The sequence below is a fragment of the Orbicella faveolata genome, unplaced genomic scaffold (assembly GCF_042242905.1).
Source record: "Orbicella faveolata isolate gen_17 unplaced genomic scaffold, um_ofav_v1 contig_13, whole genome shotgun sequence".
NCBI lineage: Eukaryota > Metazoa > Cnidaria > Anthozoa > Scleractinia > Merulinidae > Orbicella > Orbicella faveolata.
Genome location: NW_028301540.1, coordinates 31,917,226 through 31,935,376, shown reverse-complemented (window position 1 = coordinate 31,935,376; position 18,151 = coordinate 31,917,226). Strand labels below are relative to the sequence as shown.

The following is an 18,151-nucleotide window of genomic DNA, read 5'->3' as shown; positions in this document are numbered from 1 at the left end:
AATTGCAACCAATCAGAAGCAATTATCAAGGATAGTAGTAATTTATGATATTCGAAAAACCAGACAAAATTTAAGGCTGAGGCGTTCACCATTCAGTCAAATTTGCTTTCGCAGACAAACCTTTTGAAATAAGGACCCACGGCTTTACATTTTCTGGATTTAATATACCCTGGTATTGCGGACCTCAAGATCTTCCAGATTTCTCCAAGTAATTTGAAGGAGAGCTCCAGGGGCAACTGGAATAATTAATTTAGTGACGTTTTGAAGAATCGAACTCCAGGAGATAAAAAAAGGCAAAGCACTTTTCGTTGTGACTTTTATTGCAAGCACTTAATTCTATCTATCGAAATGTGCCCACTACAACTCGTGTATGTCATGCACATTTCATTACAAGCAAGCAAATATTGGTTAAACTACTCTTGGCTCTTAGCGGTAATACATGTCCAAGAAAAATGTCCTGCAAAGAGAAAAGACCATTGTTAGCATAAACTAAGTTATGTAATTTTACCCGCTGATGACCTGGAGAAGGAGGGGTTCACGTTCTTAATTTGTACAGAAGTACCGCCTCAAAGGGTTGGTATGCTATCCGAACCGTTTTCGATTTTGCCAGGCCTCTGGAAAAGAACATTTTTGAAAAGGTAGTGCTGTAGGAAAGGAGACTAACATTACAGAATACGTCATGTAATTTTAATGGAAAATTATGATTGTTCGTCTGAGATAAGGTGATGGTTAGAGCCGCGTTGAACTTTTATGCCAAAGACCGAAAATAAACTCTTACAGTAGGGTATTAGTAGTGTGGGATTTCCTAGGGTTTGCTTGGCATATTTTTAAGTGTAACGATCTTTTCTCAACAATAACGACTATTAAAGTAGTCATGGAGGGTATCAGATAGTGATGTTCAAGGACAATCGGCTGTAATGCAAACTGTTCAGTCATATAAGTCTGATTTGTCCCTCGGGTGGGCTGTGTAAATCACTAGTGCTGAGCCTTGTGGAGCAAGCCTTACAGCAAAGCCGCTCTCGGCGCAAGTTAAGAAAACCTTGAAGTACCGCAAATGCGTGTGTATCTGCTCAAAATGTTTACACCAACATTCTCCTTACATCTTTTAACGGTTTTCGTCTTCACTGGAGTCAAAGCCAGGAGGGAATGTAAACGGGTACGGCTCTGTAGTTCCTTCCGTTGTTAACGTTATTGGAATTGTAGTCCAAGGCTGGGTTGTCGTTTTTGGCTTTTTCCATATTTCTGAAAACAAGTTTCAGAAGGATAAGAATGATATAATTCGCAGCTGTGCTTTTTCTAAAAAAAATGCAGAAGTTGACACACATAACAAGAGTTCTGTTAAAAATTGAGTTTATTAAAGGCAAAACAAAGCGATAGCCCTTTTCATAGTTAACGTTTCTCAGTTGCTTTACAATTCTATCCAATATGGATGCGACGCAGCTTCGAGCAGAAACTACCAAATCGCCAAAATCAAATTGCCTCACATACATGCTAGATTACATTAGCTTAGTTGTAATGTAAATGTGAAAAGTTAAACTGACGTGAAAACGGCTATTAGAAGAAATTTACCAATCACAATTACGCGAAACACATACGGCGCCTAGCATGAGAAAACACCAATGACCAGGTCGTGATAGCTACAAGTTTTTTAGTAAGCGTCGTGAGTTGGTTTAAGCTAATCACACAGAACGTAGCAAAGTGAAACCAAAACAATTACATATTCGGTTTGAAACTGTGATTGAAAACGGCTCTATAGTTGATGAACGAGCTGGTGTTGCACGCCGGATTACGTAAAGGACAGTACAACCATAAAAATTCCACCAAGCTCAACCTCTACTAATGACAAAACCGTATCTGGAACTCCTCGGAAGGTACTCCCTTACATGGGCTGCCGGTAAGTATGTGCGAGCCCAAAGGGTATGGTTTTCAGACATTTTGGTCTTAAATAGGGTATCGATTTTGGCCATTTTGGTCTCAAATAGGGTATGGTTATTGCAATCTACAATGCCTTTTACTTCGGTCTGAATCAGAGGACTGATTATAAGGCAGGTCTGTAACAGGATATTGTTTTAATGGTCAGGTCATAACTTGGCTAACATTTTCCGGTACACATTTGTATTCCTAAATCCGAAGAGACAATGAGAGATTTAGGATTCAAGCCAGGTCCCAAACCCAGACCCAGTTCCATGCATCAGACACCACGCCTTAAACGATTTCTAGTCAACCACAGTCTGCATACGAGTCAATTACACCATCAGGCCGCCGCAATTCTACAGTTTCTGTAGCATGAAGCAACTAGGAGTACTTCTACACCTCCCTGAATGGGATGCTAGTCCATTGCAGGCTTACTCCCAGCATTAAATTCGCCGGTACCCATTTATACACCTGGGTTGAGAGAGGCACTGTGAAAGTAAAGTTTCTTTGCCAAGAACACAACACAACGGCCAGGGCTCGAACCCAGACCTCTCGATCCTTAACAAGCACCTTTTACAGCATGCCTAGTTAAGGAAGACAATAAGACAACAAAAAACACTAAATGCTTGGCTAACACATACTGCACTTTGGACAGCAAGAATCTGGCATCGGCTCCTTTTCTGTCTCTTGACATCCTGGTATTGAGCAGGAAAATTCATTGTCCCAACAATACTCTTTGTTATCTGGTCCACATCGACAGCGAGAGCAAATGCCTTCATTTGGCCCTGTCAACTTTTTAACCTGCATCCATGTGTCCCCAGGTTTCCTGTTGTTTTCGCAACCTGTCAATCAATATTGTTATTATGAAATAATGCTAATATAGAGGATATTACATGACCGCGCGGGGTTACGAATTTTAACTTCGAGAGCTAGCGCTCATGCTATCCCGCACTCGTTCGCTGAGCTCACACGTGAGAGATACCTTGAGCAATCGTATCCCCAAGTAGTAAGTTAACATATTTTTTAATTTTATTACAGTTCTTATAATTTAGTTAAATATTTATACCCAATTATACATTTTTACGTTGTTACATTGTTTTCTTGGCTCTCCTGTAAACTAACTGGTACGTCCTGAAGGCTCTGCTTATCAAGTCTATGGGACGCATCGTTACCATAGCTAAGTGTGCGTCCAAGTAAAATAAACATCATCAAACATCTCGCACGACGTCGCGCGCGAACAGGATGCTCTAATATTATTGGCTGACATGTCGTAACCATGACCACGTCGATATCCTTACATATGAAATATAAAAATAGTATCCTCACGGCTTTGAACGACGAAGAAATCAAATTTAAGGAACAAGAAAAATCTCGGTATTTCATCAACATCTATATAATATGAACGATCGAGCGAGAGAGCGCCCGTATTTTCCGTTGATCACGATAACTCGTTCATTGGGCATGCGAAATTCACGAGTTAAATATGGCTTTACGACGGATGATAATGATGATGATGATGATAATGACGATGATGATGACGATGATGATGACGAGGAACGGACGACGAAGATTTGAGAGTAAGGAAGGTATAACGGAGAATGAAGAACGTGCAATGAATGATGAACTTTGACGGCTATTGGGTAATGAAGCTGGAAGGAGTCATGAATGAAATATAAAGCATAGTAAAGGAATAAGATTTGCGAATAAGGAATGAACAGTTTACAGAGAATAGACTCATGTGTACTGAGAATAAACAACTTACGAAGAAATAAAAATAGACAATCAAAAATCAGAGGAAATCGAAGAGTAGAAACTGGGAATGAAAGCTCAAGGAAGTAATGGAAAATAGAAAAAGGAGAAAAGGGGGAATGGAACAAAAGAATAGGAAAAAAGAATTTAAGTAACTATAGTAAGTGACTGCACTGATATATGATTTTAACAAAATTGGGAATGCAAACTCACTTTTCCTCTTGCACAAACAACATCCAGGAAGCCATCCCAGCTCGCATGGTTCATCACAGTACTGAAGTATTTTTTCGTTCACTTTGCGGAACTTTCTTCTCTTACATTGGTGAAGGTGACATATCCCTTTTGAAGTTATATTAAGGAGTGTACCTTTTTCGTACGTCTCACCATCGTATTTACAACCCTGAGATCCTAAAAATAATCAAGCAAACTATATATTTAAACCCATAAATGATCTCTTGCTTAATTTCTCCCAAGTGCTCGTATACATTCGTTCGAATGTAAAGGAATGTGATTGGTCAATAGGAGAGAAACTGAAATATACATCGATCTGATATGCAGAAATAGGTTACTTCCGAATTGCTTTTTGCCTCTTTTCGAAAAAAGAGTTTTCGTGCAAAAAAGTTTTTTGAAAATGAGTTTGATTTGCACCAAAATGAATGTAAAAATAAAACACCTTTTTATATGAATTGCTTCACTCTAACGACTTGTTGGACCTCCTCCGGATTTTCTTTATTTACACACTGGGTAACAGACAGATAGGGATGGTAATGGATATCGATTGGGAACCTCTAAACTCAGAGGGGTAGCCATGGGAGCTAAAACTCCGGGTTTTTGCACACAAGTCAGACAGGTGTTAGAGTAGAGTTCTTAGTTTGGGATTTCAATAGGGCTAACAAACTCACTTTGTAAAAGGCTCCTATTGCAAAAGTTTTACAAGCAAACTGGATTAATAAAAATGTGTCTGGCACATAGTAATCTGTCAAGAATGATGCGATACAGTCCTTGAAGAAGGAAATGATAGAGGCTGACCTCAAAAGAATTCAAACATTTTGGTCAGTAACTGAAGATTGGTAAGACCTGCCTAGAGCAAGAGACTGGGAGTTCTTGAAAAACCTATGAGCCTGCTCGACGCAATAACAAAAGAAGTCCTTATGAATTAATGCTAAGTTATATGTTCAGATTTATTACTCCATATTTGCTTGGATCATTTACAAAAGAGAGATTTTCGTGCATCTCTGAATTTATATCTTATTCACCTACAATTAGCCAGATTCTCAGACGTCCGAGGTCGTTCGCGGCCACTTCGCTTCCCCTCTCCCTCTCTCTCTCGAGTGGAAGCGAAGTGGCCGCGAACGACCTCGGACGTCAGAGAATCAGGCTAACCTACAATAAGAGTGAATGAATTTCTACACACAGAAATTACCTTAGTTATTCCTAGTTATTTCTTACCCCGTTCTTTTAAAGCAAGAGAGTCATCTTGGAACTCTAAATGATCTTGGAAGTCAAGATCTCTTGGTTCCTGACAGTAACAAATATTTTATCTCTATAAATAACACTGCGAAATAATTAGTTTGCGATATATCTTACGTCCTCTGAATTGATCGACAGGACGGCTTTTACTTTTCCTTTTAGTAATCACAGCATTAATAAAATACCAATTTGAAAAACTAAACCAATAAATATTTCCAGTGGCCCAAAAAAGATACTGATAACGGCTCGAAAAATTTTCGTCCTTTGGAACTAGAGGGAGTTTAAACTTCTGTTGTCGATTGTGTCAAATTCGTGCCAGTTTCTGTTATAAAACACCCACCTCCATGGGTAGCTGAAAATGGAACGATCCACCCCTTATCAAGGGCTCATAAAAGTAATTACCCACCCCATCTCTGCTCCGGCCCACCCCCTCCCCGCAATACTTTTTGACCATGATGCAGAGGGAGTCTGATGAGAAACTTCGAGAGATTATAACAAGCTTACAGTGTGTAAGTATCGTGTAATTTGATGCTTTGGTTTCAAGTGTAACGTGACTTACCCTGCCAGCAGAGCCACTTCGATCTTTCCTACTCTGCTAGCAAATTAAACATGACTGTGTTTACGCAAAAAACAGCTTCCATTTCAATTAGGAAACGCGCGCTTATATTTAATACATTAACCTCCCGGGTTTTTTTTTTTATTACCTGAGTGGAGTATCTTCTTTCCACGGGACTACTGGACACGACGCATGCTCCAAAAACTAAGAAACTGATCATCAAAAGCATCTGTGGGAAAGAAAAATCTCGTTCCTCGAGTCTTCGCTCGTTACTGCGCAAGCTGGACGAAACGAGAGACTCTGGAGAGTTCCGTTGCAAGCTTGAATTTTTTTGGCCATAAAAACAACGGAAATGGGTGACTCGACTGAGCGACTGAGCCACGTATTTGTCAGCTAGGCATGCGCAATCCAGCCGGAAGTCCGGTATTTTCGGACTTCCAATCGGAACTTTCCAGGGTCGCTCGTTAAAACTCCCAGAAGTCCGTGTATCACGGACTTTCACATCGGCACTCAGGGCCAGAGTTCGCGTTCTTGATACTTGCCAAAAGATTAGATCTAGGCGACATACATACTCGCTTGTAGAAATGGTTGGAGGCGAAACAAACTAAGTGTCTAAATATCTAAGTGGCAGCGAAAGTTGTGTGAGGTGACGTCACAGTACGAGTTTAGGTACTACTTCTGCGTATACGACAAAAGAACGGATTGATAACAAACCAACTGATTTACGTAACTAGTGTTTGTTTCCCTTGTCTTCGACTGAATTACGTAACCACTTAGTATCGGGCATTATGCAGAGCAGTTCGATTCAGCACGGACACTGCAATAGTCAGGAGTTCGCATACATGTGAATGAAGCTAACAGGCAAAGCAATTCAAGAATTGTAAGTGTCGCAAATTCAAAGAAAAATCAAGAAAACCAAACAAATATCATGAACAATGATGAAATTTGAATATGATAACAGAACAACAAAAGGTCCAAAATAAAAAGTATGTTGTATAAAGTGTACTCCGCGTCACTTTTTATGGTTGACTTATTTCATTGCTTGATGCCTTTAAAAGTTTAAAGACCCAAAATATGGCATTCATGCTTCAAGATTTTAAAAGTTTTTCCCTAAATCAGCCACCAGTAACTGGACAAGCTAATTTTGTGTCAGTACTTTAGGGAGTTGATCGTACAATTTCTTTTTCAAAGCAATACAAATTGATTTTAAAACTATAGATTATAAACTAGCATATTATATATGTGGTCACTTTTAAATAAGTTTTCAAATTTGTATCAGGTGTTAAAATGGCACTAGTGATTAATCTTCTTCGAGTTGGGTTCTTTAGGAGAGTCGTCATCGCGCGCGCGAAGGTTTGATGTGCTTTGCAACTCAGCGAGAAGTATCTCTCGGTCCTTATCGATCTAGGTGGAGCATTGTTTTCAATGGACTTGAGTAGCAAGGAAGGCTATTTCACAGGATACAAGGAACTAAATATCTGTGGTAGAATCTAGCGATTGAACGACAACCATGCCACATACCTTTAAAGGCTATTTTAAGGGTGACTTTCAAAGCTCCAGTTCTTCACAGACAATCAGCTGTATATCAACAGACAAGACACAGCAGAGCTTTTATGAGCTCAGCTGTCTCGATAAAGATGAATTATGTAAAGCAATCATATACATTATTTTAGGCTTGAATGATCTAATTTGCTTAAGTTGACAATAATTACTTTGTTGTATAAATTTCAGATACTTAGGGTTAGTTTCTTTTACTTAAAAAGCGTCTACAATACGGCATTACTAAAACGATCATTCAACGACGTGTAATGTTTTTTCTTTTCTTTTGTTTTGTAATTCATTTTCTTTTTTTTTAAATGACGCAAATTAATTTAAACCTCGGCAGAGTCTGTTCATTTTGTTCGTTTCAGCCTCATTTGAGCGGAAAGGCAGCTAAAAAGGCGGGTCAGTGTCACGCAATCATAAACAAGAGAGTATTTGTGAATTTCTCGTCAATAGGATTATTTTTGCAGGCTTTTCTGCCGTTCTGAGCAATTTGACAAACGAGTTTTGCAAGACGCCGGTTTCGTGATGCAAGATGTGGCTGCCGCTTTAAACTCCATTGTTTCGTTAATCACGACTAAACCGATGATAAATCTCTTATGCTAAACAGTCAAGTCATAATTTCCTAGAATCAGTTGATGGAGGGGGGGGGGGGGGTTGGGGGAGGTGCGCATTATTTTAATTTGTGTTTTGTCAGCGAACAATGCCCATTACGCTCGTAAACAAGATTATCGAATCTCACAATTCACAACTGTTATAATACTGGTGTACATATTTCATTCTGTCTAAGAGTCTTTATTCTTTGGAACAGCATCTGACTTTGTATGAGTGAGTGGCCGAATTGAAACGAGATATTTTAAGACACATGCAAAATTTTAATGGGCTAGTCTGTCAAACTCTCAAAGCCCTTAAAAAAATAACAATTAGGGCGACATAAAACGGTAGAGTATGTATCGTGGAGAAGTTAATTGGTACTGGGATATCATCTTCTTGGCGAGTCAGGGCGAAATGATAAACGAATGACCAAGTTTTCGGTTTGTGAGAAATTTTGTGAGCTATGACGTGGCCGCTTTAAATAGTATTATTTCATTAACCATACACTACAAGACGATTCAGTGCTTGGTAATTTTTAAACATTAATCTGATCTCTTACACTGCGCAAAAGCCAAATTTTACGTGCCCGAAAGTTCTTCGACTATACTTTTTTTAAAAATATATTTTACAAGAATATTGAGGCTGAAATTTGCGAAATTTTAAAAACATTTTATCTTGAGTCATTTGGAAACATTAAGACATCGAGGGCTCCGCAAGGCGTCGCACTAGTTTGCTGAAGAGATAGGTAGACGACAATAGAAACAAATCGTTTGGGATAAATGGCCACAAATGTGACGAGTTTAATTGAAACTGAGTTTACAAACAAAGATTAAAATCTCTTCAGGAAAGGTGGGGATAAAACTTTCGCCACCAGTAAAAACTAAATAAAATACTTGACCGGGAAGGTGGAGGGAAAAGGGCAAATACGACTTAAGGACGTCCGCGCTAATTGTTTCTGCGCAAAAATCGCAGATTCACACGCCACGTCATGCATCGATCCGCGCGCTGAGCAATAAAATGAACAATGATAGGGCAGATGGCCATTGCTATAGCTTTGCCTGGATTTAACGATCTAGGACGTTCGGTGACGCCTATTTTTCTTTTGATAGATCATTTTCTTAACCGACTTTCCACGTTTAGCGAAAAAATGAAGAAAATCTATCGATTAGAAGTTTGAATTTTTTGCAAAATGTACCATCGAATTCCGTTCTGTTTAGCTCGTTGTTTCTCTGTGCGACGGTTTCAAATGCCTCTTGAGGGGTTACGTTTTGTGAAAACGTTGGTAACATTTGGAACCATTTACGCAACAGACCCACTTCTACAAAATATGACTAAGATCGTTTGCCTCCGTTGACTCACCTTCGATATTTTTAGCTATAAACCCTTGTAGACCATGCTGAATTACGTGCGCCAATTTTGCAAAATCAGGCTAGTTTTCCACCTGTTTCTCTGAAACAAAGTCGGTGACCCCCAATTATTTTTGCATTTCTGACAAAATTATCTCATTATCTGACTGCAGTGAATTTAGAAAAAAAACTATCGACAGGAACGTCCTTAACGCTAAATAGAGGAAAACTTCTTCTTGCGATGATGGCAATAGTAGAAGGGGGCCGCGTGTACGAGTTGACCAACCTTTTGTACTTAACTTTGACACGCACCCATTTTTCATTGGACAGGAGACTTCCATTGTTACCAAATTGGAACACAACCCGTAACCTGAAAAGACATAGGAAATGTCTCGTGATAAAATAACATTATGCTTTCGGTTATCGCAAGAGAAAATACAATACAATTCCATGTTTTTACTAGGCCATATAATATTTTTCCCTTCTCTAAACGGCAAAACGAAAAAACAGCTCTATAGCCGTATGCTACCGGCCGTACGTGGCCGCATGTTTGATGCTAATATCATCAACTTGATAAAGTTATCTAATCACGTTTTCTAGTTTTACGTGTTATGAATAAAAGATTTGTGTTAAAAACTTCTCATTAAAGTCTTCAGAGACAGATGAGAAGCTAATTAGATTAATGACATAAGACCTAATAAGAAAATTGTGGTCTTTTCCTTAATTAGTTGCTTATTTAATTGGACTGAGCGAACAGGATAAAAGCCCCATATCTTTTTCTTATCACTGGGCCACTGCATGCGATTAGGAAAGATACTTGAAGTGTTTCTGTGAGAACTGATACAAAATATCACTGATTTTTCAACTGAAAAAGAGTCATAAAGTTCTTTAACTGGTAATTTATCATTGACACTCGATAAGCTAGAAAAAAAGACTTAATTCATGCCGTGCAGTTTGGGAATAATCATATTGCATGGTAGGGGATAAATTAAGGATCATTTATTTCTCCGGCCTGTTATTTGTAAAAATGAAATCGTTCATATTATCAGGAGCCAACAGATTGTGAGCCCCCTAAAATAATCTGGAGTTTCAAGATGACTTTTTCATGAGGAAAGGACAGGATTATTTGTAACAGTGCCAGTCTACCTTTGTCTTTACTTACTGTTACTATGGTAACTAAGTTAAGATTTAGATACCATAAAATTTCCCTACTGTAAATGATCCACGCGATACAGAGTAAAAATTAGATGTACATATAATCAGCTCTCGTACGTTTTTTTTAAATAAGTATGCAAAGCGTATCGTTACAGGAGCCACGTCACGGTTTGCGCATGTCGAAAAGTTAAGCCTAAATTTTTCAAGATCGTCGTCTGCAAACCGTATTAATCTCCTCCATCCTTAACCATCCTTGTTCCTTTATGGTTTATTATTATCTCTTAGTTGTTTTTCTATCTTAGTGAACTACTATTTTAGGGTTTCCCTCATTTCAACGATAATTTTGTACTTGGCCAAAATACCATGACTGAGCTACTTTTTCAATGAAATAGGTGTTCTGATACCTCGCCATCTCTGGTTCTGTGCTGGGTTTCCAATTCGTACCGACCAAGACTCCTTTTGAGCCTAGCTTCTATTATCGCCGTCTTCACAAATTGTATCGTTTCATTTCCATGCCTAATGGTGTCATTCCCCCCCTCCCCCCCAGAGACATTTTCACTGGTTAAGTTAGCACATGTTTCTGGAAAGGCAACTTTCGACAAAGTGAAATTGTTCACTCTACTCAAATCCCTGCCCTACTCAACCATGAGCTTTACCCTTGCATCCGTCTGACATGTGTGCTCATCCTGAGTTTTTACTGCTATCGGCTGGAGGTCGGATCATGGGTAAGGATCAATCCTTTTTTAAGCAATAATATCAATTTTACTTGTTTTAAATCTAAGATACAAGACCTCAGGGACGAATTTTTTTTTGAGGGGGGGGGGGCGGTGGTGATTGGGTAGTTAGCCACCTTCTCTTTGGAAGACAAAAAAATAAAAATGTTAAAAAAATATGCGAATATTATGGCGGAAATAAAGTCTGGTACCTCATCGTAACTTCTACTTTGTGTTATTGCTAGTGTTTCGGGTGTAACATTTTTCAATTAGATTTGCCACATTTTTGGGGCATGCCCCATTGATTTTGGAACCCCAGCCACAACCCCTCACCCCCCACCCCGTTGTAAAATCCTGGATCCACCCATGGACCCATGTTCTCTGAGTCACCTTATAACCCGATCTGTTTCGGCAATGCAACTGAACTGGCCCTAGATATTCCGTCACACAAATTTTGTCAAGTCAATGATGTAAATACTACGCTCCCAGTTCGACAGCCTAAACGTATTAACCACTATCTGTAAGAAAAAGGGCTGGTTTCGGACACAAGCATAGCAACAAACGCAGACGCGGAACGGTCTTTTGTTCGAAATAATAACGAAAGGCCCTATTTAATGTAATTGTCAACATCTTACGGCTTCTGCTCATGCTGTTCGTACTTTATAAGCTCGTGGAAGCCATTGTTGAAGCGTTTCGCCCAAAAACACAACACATTTATGTCAAAAGGAGCAAATCCAATTTATATGGTAATACTTACGTGCCCTTTTTTGCAGGACTAAAGAGTCATCCAAACCCCTTGTTATCTGAATTGAATAAAAAAAAAGAAGAAAGTTGACAATTTTTGGAACGTACACAATCTGTAAAAACCTAGTGAATCAGAGGTGAGGTACATAATTCCAGTTCATTTTCCATTTTTCCAATGTGTTGGACGTTCACAGATGAAACCATTACTTCAACTTTTATACCAACCTTTTCTTCACGTGGACTGATTGAATTACCAAATACTGCGCATGTTATCAGAAAAACAACGCTGGCCGCTGCGACCTGGTTGAACGAATGATATTGAATTGATTAGGGACAGCAGTTTTTTTTTATAAAGTGAAAAGCATTAATTGACTCGATGAAAATCTTTCATTGAATGATCTAGATAACCGGTTCGTAGCAATTCCGGTTTTTTACCTCACAATAAAAATGTTTTATACTATTTAACTTTAAGACAGTGAGTTCAAAGTTTCCATTGTCTAACTGTTGCGAGGAAAGAAATTCATCAAACGGCTAGCTTGAGTGACTCACTGACCGATCCATCAAACAAAGTTTTTTTCAGAAAATCCGCGAAAGCGCGTCGTTGAGACCACTTTCAAAGCATGATTGACCAGCTCCCTGTGATGTGTATAGATCGTAAGATGGCCACGACTTGGCCAATCAGATTGCGCCTTTACCTGATAGTCGGTCAGCGAGGTTTGGTAAATCAGTAAAAATTCCGTCAAGTAACCTACCTTCATTTTCCCTTCAGCAAGTCAATATCCAGCTTTATCACTGCCGACTTATCTTTTATTGCAAAACTTCGCCCTGAAATAAGATTTAGGCTAGGTTACTATATTTTAACCTTTTACAGTATACCTAGTTAGAAAAACGTGTCTGCAAAATCAGCTTGGACAGACTACCGCTCTGACAATCAACAACAACCACACTGTAGCTACCGTTTCGAACGTGTTGCGGACCTGCGCCCTGTCTGTCATGTGCATGTCAGTCACGTGTGAAAAAGCGTGCTCTTGGTTGAAATTTCAAGTAGCCATATTCGAAAACAAGTAGATGAATGGTAGATCGAAGTGGACGTTTTATGATCAAGCCGCATTGTAACACTTAGAAGTTAGAACGAAACAGTCGAAAACCTGAGCTTCGACTTCTTGAACGTGGACGGTTTGGACCTGGACGTTGTGTATCTTCGTGTAATTTTTTAAAAAGTTTTAAGTCTTCGACGAATCGTTAAGTAGAGTGTGGGCTTGATAATTCATACTGTAAAAAAAACAAAAACCAGAATAACAATTTTAAAGTTCTTTGCTTAGTGTCTTTGTTGAGTATGGTGCACTGACCTTGTTACTTAACAAATGTTACTTATCTTCATGCTAACTCATCACTTCTAATATCAATTATCACATGTCAACCGGCCCAAACCTCTCTCTCTCATATAAAGGCTCCGTACATTTCACAGAACTTTAAAATGGTTCACTGGAAGGTCTACCGTCTAATCAGTGTTTTGTCGGTTGACAGTCAGGTGTCCTAGGCCGCCATTTTCCCGCTATTTTTCTTTCTTCTCCTTTTTGGCATATTTAGCCCAAACCCACTAAACGATCCTACTCATTTATGTTAATATATTTTCCTACTGATTAACCTTGCTCAGTTACAATTGGTAATTCTTAAGTTACGAACTATGTTTAGTGACTGCATGACAAAAGAAAAGCATCCACTAACAAAAACATCAATTTACAGCGTGATACCGAGATTCACAAACTATTAACATATACTCTCTCGACACGACCACAAATAAAGAACTTTCGTTCAAGTTCTTTAATTTACCAGCAGCAATTTCGTCCTATGGCTTACAATGTATTAGAAAACATATACTTTCTGCAAGCTCGTATATAGTTTAGAGTACAAAAAGGCTAAAACTTTGTTAAATTTTCTTACCCGTTTTGAAGTGCGTTTCGAAAAGGAACCAGTGAACATCGAATGACTAATTAGTCATTTTAAAAACCTTCATAACTGAAAAATTCTTTCTAAAACCACAAGCAGCCATAGAGACATCATAATAGAAAAGAACATTAAAATATCAAATATGTTGCAAATGCCGGAGGGTGAAATTAATGCAAACTATAATTATAATTTGTGATATTTCCCTTCAGAAGTAATTGTCGGTCAGTCAGTAAAGAGTTCATCACGATCCACATTGGAACTATGATTGAAAGTTTAACCTTCCTTTTTTTGATAACACGATGTCAAGGACAGGAATACAATTCCCTTATTTTCGTGATCAATGACAACGAAGTACACAGAATTTAAACGGTACGCAGTGAAATTCGAAGCCTTAATCAGCTTTGCGACCTTAACTCCCATACAAGCAAAGTGTAATTTGCTCCAGGCTAAACAACTGAACAAAGAGCACGCCTCTTTCAAAAATCCATTTAATTTCTGAAGTAAATTTTCAAACTATATCTTAATACATCTAAAAAAGAGATTTTCACATAGTGCAAACATCATTAATTTTATGGCTTTTTCTCTGAGATATTTTTGTTATCAAGAATATTGTTTCTTTTGACAAAAGTTATAATCAGGTCGGATATCTCCCTCATTTGTTTATCTTTATAGGTAAGTCGAAAATAATGGTTGCGAAGGATAAAGAAAATCATACAGGAACAGAATTGTTTTTTTAATTTAAAGAGATCCAGCGGCATGGGCTGAGGAAGATTTCACACATACATCATCTAAATGGGCTGCCATGAATCATGTTTGTGATTCACTGGCATAAAGAAAGAAATTTGGTTAGTTCCAGTTTCTTTATATATGCATGTATTTGTTTTAAACTCTTCGCGGGTTCTCGCATGCTATAACCGAAGGAGTTGCAAAAGTCTCCCAGGTTTTAAAAACAATGGTTACGTACGTATTGGATTCTAGTTTTTACGAGCCTACTTTTGTTCTTTCGCTAGATTTCTATTTGGCGATTAATATAATACTTTTCTTGAAGAGGGTAAGGTCGAGTTTAGGATCTGTTCCCATGCAGTCTAGGCAATTAGCAAATTCCCGCCAGCCAGCTGCCAGCTAGCTCCAGCTAGCCGCCAGCCGGCCAGCCGGTGCAAGCAAGTCTCTTGATATTTCATTGATTTTTTAAAATATGTCACTTAAACTTGAGTATGTAGTCTATCGTACGTCTCTTGCTTGTATGATTATGTTCACTGAGTTATTATATACACATACAGATGAACCCCGCCTTGCGGCTAGCCTCGTTTATTAGTTCGGCCACTTTGGCTGGCCCGAACAAGAGCTCAGTCTGATATTTTCTTATTTAAAGAGCCCCGTTAATACGGCCAGATTTTTTTGTGGCTCGTTGGTGACCGGATTAACGGGGTTCCACTCAGATAACTTTCACCCAACCGATAGATTGAAGTAAATAAATTGCTTGATGCATGAATGGCCATGTGTTATTTCATCGTTATATTAAAATACCTGACCCAAACGAGACTACAACTAGTGGCCGGCACGATTCTGTTCCAATTTAAGGCCCATCAATGTTAAACGTGCGTAAAACGTGAGTAGAAGGTAATTTATGTTTATATTAACCTCTTACTAATCTATTACGAGGGCCGCACTGGGGAATTTTGGCCCGAGGTTGTGGCAATAAAGGACCGAGCGCTGCGAGGTCTGTACAAAAACAACCGAGGGCCAATATTTCGGAGTACGGCTCGAGCAAGCTAGGTTAATAGGTACTTTATTATATGGCACAGTTTTAGCGAAATTTGCCAGCTTTCGGTCCGTATAGCAAAATCCCGACCAAGATAGAACCTCTCAGAACACTCCAGACACCCAATATATTCGAAAACAGAACTGAGTGTCATACGCTATAATCTAAGAATATTCACAAAAATATTTTCAGCCTAAAATCGACCGAAAAATAAGAATATTTAGCCTCGGCCGGAAAAAAATTATTCTTATAAAAAAAAAGGGTGCCTTAACAGGAAGCTATATTTCGCCCGAGAAACCACCATGGAAAGCTGGAGGACAGATGCGCTGGTAGAATAAGTTTCGTTTTGTAATGAGAATTCTTCAAATGAATTGTTGTCCTTTCTAAAACTCAACGAGTGAGCCAGGCTTTTACTCCAAATAGCAACCCAGTAGAATAGACGTTTCTTCCAGAGTAAGCCGTGTTGCTGAATGAAATACGTTCAACAGGATTGGTCGTAAAGAGACTCTATAATTATTTATTTAAACAGTATGCGTGAAAGATAGAAATAGCAAGCCGGCACTGGTCTATGTTCCTTTAGGTAACTCAGATTTTCAACTCAGCCGTCCCTGACAAATGTACGAGACTGCAATTGTCAGTGTTACGTGGTCAGTTACGTTGCTACGTAACAGAAGATATTTCGCCTACTCGATTTTATAAACACACAAAATGCTAAATGTTGGGCATGCGAGCTCCATCTTCGACGAGAATTTATCTATAAAAAGATAGATATAAAACGTTTTTTGTGACACTCATTTTGAGCGCGCGTTTGGAGGGACTTCAGCATTTGCAAGCGTAATTTCTGAATTGGTAATTTATTGATGTGATAATATGATACAATACATATTTTATAGGGTAGAGCATCTGATAACGAATAACTAAAGATTTGATAATTTTTCTAGTAATTGTTTTGGGGTAGATCAATCACGGAACTCGGCAAGTTTCTCGATAGATACAATTTCTTATCACTGTATGGTTACCTGGGTAACATTTTAGTTTTTTATTTTTGTTTGCCTTCCTTCCTTCCTTCCATCCTTCCTTCCTTCCTTTCTTCCTTTTTTCCTTCCTTTCCTTCCTTAAATTTTTTCGTTCTTTGTTATCTTCCGTTCTTCGTTCTAAAGGTCCAATTCCTTATTTGCTTTTTTTTTTACCATCAGTCGAAGGGTTCCAGTTTAACTTTTGGCACACAGTTATATTTTATCATCATTCCTCAAAGCAGGTTTTAGTTCTAACTAGACGTGTTTGAAGAAAGATCGAGCTTGACTAGGGTACACTCAGCGCCGATGCAGACCATACGAATAGCCCATAGATGTACCCAGCCAAGTAGATGATTTAGCTTTGTAAAATCAGGTGTTACCTTTTTGACTTCTGCTAGGATATCAGATAAGAGCAAAGAGGATCCCAAAAGCCTAGACGGTGTTTTGAAATCGTAGTCAATAGAGTGCTCGTCCTTATAAATAGCATTACAAAACTGAAAGCACGAGAAATTGAGTAACTTGTTTCGGCTAGCTACATTTCTTACCTTATCGTGAGCTCTGCCCCTGATCGTCCCAAATAAAAATAACTTGAATCTTCTTCCTGACCGGAAATTTGAACATCGGAGGTCTAAAGAAGACCGTGCCTGTATTGGGTAACTCGACGGCCATCCTTTTTTAATTACGCAGCACTGATCAATCTTTCTCTATATGGGAGGCGGGAAGTTGTGAATTGGTCTCGTTATAGAGGACTGTCTTCAAATTAAACCCATTGGATATTTAATTTCTGGCTTTCCACTTATCCACTGGCTCTAGCAGATAAATAAAAACACCTTTTGCCATTTTTTAATAGCTTATTCAAAATAGACTTTTTCAATAATCAAATAAGCTTTTCTAAACAAATTTTAAGTCTTCTTGCCAACAATGAAACTTTCTTATATTGCTATTTAACTGGAAAATGATAAATTATTAAATGCATTCATTCGTCAGTGACACATCAAGGAAGAAAACAAATCAGTTTTTCGTCCTGTTTCTGTTTAACGCCTTTTGAGGTGAAATATTTGCGAAACTGATGCATAGAGGTAAGGTTTTAATTAAATTTTAAAAATCATGCTGAGAATTTTGGAATCAATCTGTTACGTTATTATACGCTATTTATTGTCTAGTAAGAGCAAAACTATTGTTTGGCAGGAAATAACCGGCTGGGTGAATAAACAGATCATTTACAACTTACACGAAAAAGATGAGAAATTCAGAAATTCTGACTAGGAATTCGAATATCATGCAGAGAGAAGAACGAGCAAAGTGACCTGCTGGTGTTAGTGCATATTGACCCGAGGTCTTGAGAAGTGGACATGGGTGACACACGCAATTGATAATTTAATATTAGCTATAGTCGTCTCCTTTCAAATCCAACGAGGTTGTTTGCCGAGAAAAAAATGAATTTTGTCGTAGATTAGAATTTGACGGGAAAAAGAAAAATCCAATACAGTGTTATTGAAGAAATTGCAAGATAGAAATTTAGGAAATAATAAGCGTCTTGATTACTTAATTACGTTCTCTTCCGATCGAAAATTATCATTATTAAACTTAAAAAGATCCTACACTAGAAATGCGTCGTAAAATTAAAACTGAGAACAAAC

General features: G+C 38.4%; 1 protein-coding gene across 3 annotated transcripts; it reads right to left on the bottom strand.

Annotated features, from left to right (window-relative positions):
• Positions 1–302: 302 nt before the first annotated feature.
• On the bottom strand, positions 303–17,184 carry LOC110050049 (uncharacterized). 3 transcript variants are annotated; one of them, XM_089285500.1, is made up of 8 exons: positions 17,057–17,184; positions 12,536–12,608; positions 12,009–12,083; positions 11,797–11,842; positions 3,877–4,071; positions 2,556–2,756; positions 1,101–1,242; positions 303–457 (listed from the first exon to the last, which is right to left on the bottom strand). In XM_089285500.1, exons 2-7 carry the CDS (start codon positions 12,539–12,541, stop codon positions 1,106–1,108), a joined length of 660 nt encoding a protein of 219 aa, XP_089141626.1. In that variant the 5' UTR covers positions 12,542–12,608; positions 17,057–17,184; the 3' UTR covers positions 303–457; positions 1,101–1,105. The 3 variants fall into 3 exon arrangements, with proteins under 3 accessions (XP_089141626.1, XP_089141627.1, XP_089141624.1); XM_089285501.1 differs by lacking the exon at positions 17,057–17,184 and adding an exon at positions 13,728–13,818; XM_089285498.1 differs by lacking the exons at positions 11,797–11,842; positions 12,009–12,083; positions 12,536–12,608; positions 17,057–17,184 and adding exons at positions 5,113–5,182; positions 5,838–5,918; positions 7,211–7,309.
• Between the last annotated feature and the right edge of the window lie 967 nt (positions 17,185–18,151).

What these genes read in the sequence shown, in the direction of transcription:
- LOC110050049 (XM_089285498.1), bottom strand. Translation starts at nt 5,918, where the DNA reads ATGCTTTTGATGATCAGTTTCTTAGTTTTTGGAGCATGCGTCGTGTCC. An exon ending in TTGTTTGTGCAAGAGGAAAA is followed by an intron (nt 2,757 to 3,876) that starts GTGAGTTTGCAT and finishes ATTGATTGACAG; the next exon opens with GTTGCGAAAACAACAGGAAA. An exon ending in TTCTTGCTGTCCAAAGTGCA is followed by an intron (nt 1,243 to 2,555) that starts GTATGTGTTAGC and finishes ACTTGTTTTCAG; the next exon opens with AAATATGGAAAAAGCCAAAA.